Raw genomic sequence first — 8,841 nt, 5'->3', positions numbered from 1 at the left:
TGCTCAGACAGCCCAACTTCCCGCTCAGACGGTTCTAGTGACCACAGGGTGAATCAGACACATGCTGCCTTTTCCTTTCTGTCTGCTGCTAAGATTTCAGATGACAAGAAAGGAGATGCTGCTGCTAAGTCGCTTCAGTCTTGTCTGACTCTGTGCGACCCCATAGATGGCAGCACACCAGGCTCCACTGTCCCTGGGATTCTCCAGGCAAGAACGCTGGAGTGGGTTGCCATTTCCTTCTCCAATGCATGAAAGTGAAAAGTGAAAGGGAAGTCGCTCAGTCGTGTCCGACTCTTAGTGACCCCATGGACTGCAGCGCACCAGGCTCCTCCGTCCATGGGATTTTCCAGGCAAGAGTACTGGAGTGGGTGGCCATCGCCTTTTCCGAAGAAAGGAGATAGGGAGGGATAAAAGAAAGAGCACAGACTTTGGGCCCGACCAGCTGGAACCCAAATATCAGCTCTTCCACCTGGATGTCACTTATCCTCTTTGGGATATGTGTTCTTGCTCTCATGCTGTTCTTGCTCTTCAGTCGTTCAGTCATGTCTAGCTCTCTGGGACCCCGTGGACACACAGCACACCAGGCTTCCCCGGCCTTCACCATATGGGGCTACTGGGCCTCATAGTTGTTCATCCATTTATTCAGTGCCAGGCTATGCTCTGGGTACTTGGAATGTATCAGGGAACAGAACAGGCCCCAAATTGAGCCTGAGGCAGGGAGAGCTTACATTCTAAAGGAGGGAGAGAGACTTAGAAATGAGCCTGATGCCTGAGTGGTGTTTCTATAATGGAGATTACAGCTCTCAACAGGTTGTTGCGGAGATAACAAGTGACTGTACCTATCCAGCATGGAACACAGCAGGCGTTTAATAAAGTGTTGCAATTACTCTTTTAAAAAAAATTGCTCCCAGGAACTTCTCTGGTGGTCCAGGGGCTGACTCCTTGCTCCCAAAGCTAGGGACCCAGGTTCGATCCCTGGTCAGGGAACTAGATCCTGCATGCTGCAACTAAGATCCAGCATAGACAAATAAATAAATATTAATAAAATAAAAATAATCTCTCAGGTTTCTTTAAAGCCTTTAAACAGTAAGCATGAAGTTTGCATCTAGAATGTGTTCATTTATTTGTTCAGTAAATAACTATCGAGCTTCCATTGTATGATAGAACCCACACTAGGTACCTGGAATAAAAACAAATATAGGATCCAGAAAACAGGATCCCTGCCCTGAGCATTCCCCGGGCTACCTCTGGTCCACATATACTGGCCCACTGTACAGTAGAGGGGAGCCCTTTGAGCGCACAAAGGCAGAGTGACCTTGAAGTTTAGGGTTTCTGTAAATCAGAACAGCCTACATCACTGAGGATGTCTTTTTAAAATTTTATTGAAGTATAGTTGATTTACAATGGGGTGCTAATTTCCTCTGTACAGCTCAGTTATATACATATATATTCAGTTATGTAACTCAGTTATATACATATATATTCTTTTCCATTATGGTTTGTCACCAGATACTGAATATATTTCCCTGTGCTACACAGTAGGACCTTGTTGTTCATCCATCCTATATATAACAGTTTGCATCTGCTAATCCCAACCTCCCTCTCCACCCTTCTCTCACCACCTCTCCTTGGCAACCACCTTGTTTTATTTCATAGATATGTTCATTTGTATCATATTTTAGATTTCACATATAAGTGATATGGTATGGTATGGTATTTGTCTTTCTCTTTATGACTTACTTTGCTTGGTATGATAATCTCTAGGCCCATCCATGTTGCTGCAAATGGTATTACACTCTGCAAAAGAGGATTCCACTCTTGATGGCTGAGTAATATTCCTGAGTGTGTGTGCATGTGTGTGTGTATCACATCTTCTTTATCTATTCATCTGTTGATTGACATTTATGTGGTTTCTGTATCTTGGCTATTGTAAATAATGCTGCTTTGAGCATAGGGGTGCATGTATTTTTTCAAATTCTAGTTTTGTCCAGGTATATGCCCAGGCGTGGGATTGTGGGATCGTATGACAGCTCCTTGTTTAGTTTTTTTTTGAGGAAACTCCATACTGTTTTTCATCGTGGCTGCAATTTACATTCCCACCAACTTTGTAGGAGGGTTTCCTTTTCTCCATATCCTCTCCAGCATTTCTTATTAATATCTATGGACGTTTTGGCAATGGCCATTCTGACTGGTGTTAGGTGGTACTTCATTGTAGATTTGATTTGCATGTCTTTAACAATTGGCAATGTTGAGCATATTTTCATTGCTTACTGGCCATCTGACAATGTCTTTTTAATTCAATGCACCCCGCCCAGTCATGGCTGGCGATTCTAGGAATGCCATGAACCAGGATATGGAGATTGGGGTCACTCCCAGGGACCCTAAGAAGATTCCCAAACAGGCCCGAGATTACATCCCCATTGCCACCGACCGCACGCGCCTCCTGTCAGAGGGCAAGAAGCCGAGGCAGCGCTACATGGAGAAGAGCGGCAAGTGCAACGTCCATCACGGCAACGTCCAGGAGACCTACCGCTACCTGAGCGACCTCTTCACCACCCTGGTGGACCTCAAGTGGCGCTTCAACCTGCTTGTCTTCACCATGGTCTACACCATCACCTGGCTGTTCTTCGGGTTCATCTGGTGGCTCATTGCTTACATCCGGGGTGACCTGGACCACGTCGGGGACCGGGAGTGGATCCCTTGTGTAGAGAACCTCAGCGGCTTCGTGTCTGCCTTCCTGTTCTCCATCGAGACAGAGACCACCATCGGGTACGGCTTTCGGGTGATCACGGAGAAGTGTCCGGAGGGCATCGTCCTCCTGCTGGTTCAGGCCATTCTCGGCTCCATCGTCAACGCCTTCATGGTGGGGTGCATGTTCGTCAAGATCAGCCAGCCCAAGAAGAGAGCTGAGACCCTCATGTTTTCCAATAATGCCGTCATCTCACTTCGAGACGAGAAGCTCTGTCTCATGTTCCGGGTGGGCGACCTCCGCAACTCGCACATCGTGGAGGCCTCCATCCGCGCCAAGCTCATCAAGTCCCGGCAGACCAAGGAGGGCGAGTTCATCCCCCTGAACCAGACCGACATCAATGTGGGCTTCGACACGGGGGACGACCGCCTCTTCCTGGTTTCCCCGCTCATCATCTGTCACGAAATCAACGAGAAGAGCCCTTTCTGGGAGATGTCACGGGCCCAGCTGACCCAGGAGGAATTCGAGGTCGTGGTCATCCTGGAAGGGATGGTGGAGGCCACAGGTGAGCCTCCCCAGCCCCTTCTCCTCCCCAGCCCCTCCCTATCCCCTCCCCAGCCCTTCCCCTGCCCTGGTGCTCAGACCCCTGCTGATTCCAGAAGGTGCAGCCTGAAGGTGGCAGCTCAATCAGCCCCAAGCCCCAAATGGTGATCTTCAGGATGGAATTATGAGACCAGATCATGTGTGTTGGGACTTCCTGGTGGTTCCGTGGCAAAGAACCCAAGTGCCAACGCAGGAGATGTGGGTTTGATCCCTGGGTTGGGAAGATCCCCTGAAAAAGGAAATGGCAACCCACTCCAGTATTCTTGCCTGAAATATCCCACAGACAGAGGAGCATGGTGGGTTACAGTCCACGGGGTCGCAAAGAATCAGACACAACCAAGCGTGCATACACACACACACATAATGTGTGTTGATACCCCACCCCCAACCCCCAATGTCTGGGCGTGGTCTAGACTCTAAGCGCACAGTAGCTCATTGAGTGAGATGGTTTTCCTCCAGGTACAGGTGTAGAAACAAGAGACAGAGAGAGGTAAGCAGTCCTAAGTCAATGAACCAGGATGCAGGTCAAAGCCAGGTGACCCAAAGCCTGGTTTCCAACAGGCTACACCACCTGTCCTTCCCTCCTGCCCCCATCCTGGAGCAGGTGTCACCCAAAGGGGGTTCTGTGAGCACATAACTTTGAGAAACTCTGAGTTGAACAAAGGTGAACGGGCTTCTTACAGGAGGATGTGGCAGGTCTTTACAGGTGAATCGCCACCTGAGGCAAGGATGGGGTGATTCCCAAAGTCACAGAATCCTCTTCTGGGAGAGACCCACAAGTCCCACACCCTTAGGCCCCTGTGGGGCAGGTTGTCCCTCAGCTTTCCTGTGGAAGGGGCTCTGTGAACACGGGTGTGTGCAGAAGATAGTGCATCCCACTCACACGTGTCTGGCCAGCACCTCCCTGCCCAGCAACTGACTCACAGCAGCCGAGCGCTTCCCACCTCCCAGCTCTGTGCGGGGCTCAGGGAGGCCAAGGCCTGGAGGAGCCCGTATCCCCACCACACTCCCCAGGCAAGGGAGCCCCGCTAACTGTGGGCCCTCCTCTGCTTCCCCCTTCTTCCTGCCCTCCTTTCTCACTCACAGAGGCATCTGAGCGCCTGGCCTGGCCCTAAGGATGACTCACAGAAAACTCACTGGAGCTGAGAATATACATGTTTTTCTAATCTGGCAACGGCACTGGAGGGCTGGCTTCGACCCTGTTTCACAGATGTGGAAGCTGCTTCATGCAGACAGGAGGGTCTGTCGTATTTGGGGCTGTCACTCAGGCATCTAGAGTTTGTCAGCCACACCACACTGCCCCCCATAAGGCTGGGGGCCTAGCACAAAGGTGGCCAAACAAGCCTTCCCGGGGGGCTGGGTGGGCGGCTTGGATGGGACAGCCACAGACAGACCTTCCCGAGTGGAGCAAAACCTCTAGGGTGTGCACACGCTCCAGAGACCCGGGCGGGGGGAGCTGCTGGCCATCTGTTGGGGACCCAGGCTGGCCAGGCGGCATATGGTGGCAGCCGGGGAACCCCTGGGACAGGACAGAGGGGTGCAAGCAGACTCTCCTCTCACCACTGGGAGCTTGCAGGTCACGCCATCCTTGGAGCCAGGGTTAGACCAGAACATGGGCTGAGATTCTGGGAAAAGAGCTCCATTTCGGACCACAAAGTCAGCTTGGGAACGCGGAGACAGGTAGGAAAGCAGTGCCTTACCATCCATACTTCTTCTCTTTGCCGGCCCTTCACTGCCACTCGCTGACCTCTCCCAGCGTGACTCCTCAGAGTCAGGTCCCTCAGTTGATCTGCCCCATCTGGTTGCCCTCCTCTCTTCCCATGACCCGGGTTACTCCAGGTCTGCTGAGAGGAAAGAGAGGGAGACCGCCACCCACATAGGCTCTGATCTCAGCCACTTTAGAAGCTTGGTTGCCACATTCATGGAACCAAGCACAGGCTATGAGTTCAGGCCGAAGTTTGACCAGCGCAGCTCTGTGCAGCCTGCATGTGTGAGTTTGGGCAGGTTGCTCAACTCGCCAGCAGGATGAAGATAACAAACCTCAGAGGCTCACAAGGGAGGGGGTTAAGTGATGAAACAGAGGGGTATATGTGAAGCACAATGCCTGCCACCCAGAGCGGCTTCTGTCCTTTCTGAATGCATTGGAAGCTGACTGCCAGGCACACTGGTGGGTTTCCAGTCATAGAACAGCCCCCTCCCAAGAGGTGGGACAGAAGAAGGGCAGGGAGACCCGAGGAGGGCTGGTCCAAAGCACCCACGGAGGTCCCATCTTGCTGTGTTTCCTGGGGCCCCCAAGCCTGCAGATCTTTGCCTTGTGTCTGCACTGGTCAGTGCCCAGCATGGGTTTCTAAAGCTCTGTTGAGCTGGGGGTTGTCCAAGGACCGAGGGGAGACATCTGGAGCAGGCGGGACCACGCGAGCCAAGAGCATGTGGGGTGCACTGGGGCTACCTGGTGCTTTGTGGGTCTGGGGTGCAGGGAGAGACCCCTGAGACCCCTGCCAGAGAACATTTAAACTGGGGAGAGGGGCTGCTAAGCAGACATTTCCTTCAGTTTTCAAAGAGCACAAGCCAGGACCTTCCTCAACCAAAAGATTAAATATCAGAAAACTGCTTCCCTGTGACCCTGAGGACAGAGGCGTCCTCATCCATAAACAAAGCTGTCCTCTCTGGAGAGAAAGCAGCACCTAAAAATAACATAGGCATGCCAGGGCTGAGCCGACAGGGAATGGGGGCATTGGAGCATGCTCCAACCAAGGAGCCGTGCTGTGTGTGTGTGTGTGTGTGTGTGCACACATGTAGGCTTTTGCCCATATGGATCCACCCCAAACAAACCTGTGTATTTTAAATGCCTGTCAGCGTCTCTGGGTTGAGCCACTCTGAATTTATCTTTGTTCAAACTTTCCTCATCTTTTCTTGTCTCAGTCTTCTAGAACTTAATGCATGTTCGGGAACCATGCCCATTCCCGAATTATTCACTCCAGTCTCTAGGAACCTACTCCGCAATCTTGCATTGTTAATTTCTAATTTTCTGCCTCCATCACACCTTGAGCTCCTTAGGGCAAGGGTTGTATCTCATTCAGCTTTATGTCTCCATCGCGCTTAGCGCAAAGCTGATATTCAACATATGCTTGCTGAATGACTGGATGGATAATTGGGTGGGTGGATTGCTGGATCAGTGATGAATGGATGGATGGGTGGATGAATGGATGGATGATGGATAGATGCACAGAGGGACAGATGGATGAAAGATGTTGAATGGATGGATAGAAGGATGATGGATGATGGGCTGATGGATGGATAATGGATGGAAGGCTGTGGCCACTCCTCATACGTGTGCTCTCTGTGCACCCAGGCATGACTTGCCAAGCACGGAGCTCCTACATGGATACCGAGGTGCTCTGGGGCCACCGGTTCACACCAGTCCTCACCTTGGAAAAGGGCTTCTATGAGGTGGACTACAACACGTTCCACGACACCTATGAAACCAACACGCCCAGCTGCTGTGCCAAAGAGCTGGCAGAAATGAAGCGGGAAGGCCGGCTCCTGCAGTACCTCCCCAGCCCTCCACTGCCAGGGGGCTGCGTTGGAGCAGAGCTGGGTGCAGAGGCGGAGCCAGAGGGAGAGGAAGAGCCTGAGGGTCTGAGTGGGTCCCAGGAGACCAAGGGCTCTGCGTGAGGACGGCACTCTCCCCGTGACCTCCCCTCATTCCCCTCTGTGCTCCCTTCTCATGAGCACAGAGGCTGCAGGGCTGGGGTTGAAGGGCTGAGTGGGCTGGGTTGTGTGAATGTGCTCAGTGTGCTGTTTTGGGGGTGGGGGTGGCCTTTAAGGCTCTGTGGGGAAGAGTAGTAACCGAGTGCTGGCACCTCCCAGCCCAGGATCTATCGGAGCAGGTGGTTTCCAGCTGGTCCCCATGGCAGTGATGTCTCTCCTCCCCAGCCTCGGTCACATGGGGTAAGAGCCAGACCAGGAGGGCTTGTCTCACAGTGAAACACCCAGGTGGCCTCTGTCCTAACACCTCTCTCTGCCAACTGGCCCGGATCACCTTCCTCTTGGGGTTTCACAGCCCAACCAGCAGCCTCCTCCCGCCGAGGGCTGACACCTAGAGAAGGCTGCTGCCCCCTTCCCCTCATTCTGGCCATCGTGGAGCCTGTTGTGGTTTCAGGGTGGGAGACTCCTCCAATCTGGAAACTCCAATCCCCGGTCCCCAGGGGAGCTCACAGACCTCAATGGTTCAGGTCGCATAGAATTCCTTGCAAATCTGCCACCAGTGACCACTCAAAGCACTAAGGCCCTCACCGCTGGATCTCAGCATTACCTGTGAAGTGTGTGCTTTCCCTGCCGTGTTCTGCAGGTCCTATGTAGCCTGCAGACCACTGCTCTCCTTAGGGTGACGTTTAGTCAGGGGTCACTTCCTGGCCGCCCCAGCCATACCGTGCCTGCACCTCCCACCAAAGAGAGAACCCCAGCAGCTGGACCTGTGCTAGGGCATCTGGCCCCAAGAATCTCAAAGTGCTTCTCACCTTCGCTGTGGTTTCCCATACAGTCTCGAAGCCTGTGGTGTGATCCATCCAGGGAGAACGCTGTGGGTCAGAGGGCAAGATGAGCCAGTCAGTGCTGAAGCAGGGAGGGGGAGGGAAGACACACAGAGAAAGGCAAACAAAAGCTGAATTTTAAAATGAGCAGCAGCACCAGCTGTCACCAAGATCGCTGACTTCAAGCTTTGCTACCAGGTGAAGCAAGGACGTGAAACACAGGGAGAAGGGCCTGTAAGGCTGGCACCACCTTCCAGCCGAGGTGGGGGACTCCGAGCTGGTGCTGCTGCCCTGGGTCTCCTCTCCGACAGGTGGGGGTCTAATGAGGTGGCTGGGCTGGAGGGGGGTGGCAGGAAGAATGGCCAGGAAAGGGCGATGGGTGCCATCCTCATCTTGCAAACATGGAGAATCAGAGAAGGGGTGAACATTAAGAAAGCGCTGAATGGAGAAGAGCCTTAAAAACAGCAAGGCATGGGACTTCCCTAATTGCCCAGTGGCCTGGACTCTGAGCTTTTCTGCTGAGGTCTGGATCCCTCTTGGTGGGGAACTAGAATCCCACAGGCCAAGTGGTACTGCCAAAAAAACCAACAATGGCAGAAGGCTTTCCCTTTTAGCCTGGAGGTGCAGGAAGAGGACGGACAGACGCTGCAGCTGTCATGGAGATGGGGCGCATCAGGAGTGTGGAGGCTGACAGGCTTCCGATCAGCTGACCTAGACCTGGAGAGATGTCAGAAGTTCCGGTCACAGAACTGTGGAGGCCTCCTCACCACCATGGCAGAGCTCTCGGCTGACCTTTGAAAAGGGAACCCTCTTCCTGCCCTGGATGCAAAGCACCTCTCCAGGGAGTAAGAGTAGGAAGTTAAGGCCGAGCCAGGGGGACTGGGTTTGGATCGCAGGCTGGGTTTTCCAGGTGCCGGGGCTGCAGAGAAGAGGAGGCAGGCGGCCACACTCAGGGGAGGGGACCCAGTTCTCAGGCAAGGGGCTGGATCTGGAGAGGGGGGCCCAGGAAGCAGGGAG

At 53.1% G+C, this 8,841-nt stretch overlaps 1 protein-coding gene across 1 annotated transcript; it reads left to right on the top strand.

Moving 5' to 3' along the window:
• Nucleotides 1–2,317: 2,317 nt before the first annotated feature.
• On the top strand, nucleotides 2,318–8,622 carry KCNJ5 (potassium inwardly rectifying channel subfamily J member 5). The gene is made up of 3 exons (XM_068977329.1): nucleotides 2,318–3,254; nucleotides 6,645–6,963; nucleotides 8,439–8,622. Exons 1-3 carry the CDS (start codon nucleotides 2,318–2,320, stop codon nucleotides 8,620–8,622), a joined length of 1,440 nt encoding a protein of 479 aa, XP_068833430.1.
• The last annotated feature ends 219 nt before the right edge of the window (nucleotides 8,623–8,841 follow it).

Source organism: Capricornis sumatraensis, chromosome 8 (assembly GCF_032405125.1).
Source record: "Capricornis sumatraensis isolate serow.1 chromosome 8, serow.2, whole genome shotgun sequence".
In the NCBI taxonomy this organism is placed as follows: Eukaryota; Metazoa; Chordata; class Mammalia; order Artiodactyla; family Bovidae; genus Capricornis; species Capricornis sumatraensis.
The sequence above is the reverse complement of the archived record's forward strand: the minus strand, read 5'-3'. Positions and strand labels throughout refer to the sequence as shown.

Bases quoted from the DNA above. Each gene is read 5' to 3' on its own strand.
- KCNJ5 (XM_068977329.1), top strand. From the start codon at position 2,318: ATGGCTGGCGATTCTAGGAATGCCATGAACCAGGATATGGAGATTGGG. The intron at 3,255-6,644 runs GTGAGCCTCCCC...CTGTGCACCCAG, and splicing joins AGGGATGGTGGAGGCCACAG to GCATGACTTGCCAAGCACGG. The intron at 6,964-8,438 runs GTGAGGACGGCA...TTTCCCTTTTAG, and splicing joins CAGGAGACCAAGGGCTCTGC to CCTGGAGGTGCAGGAAGAGG.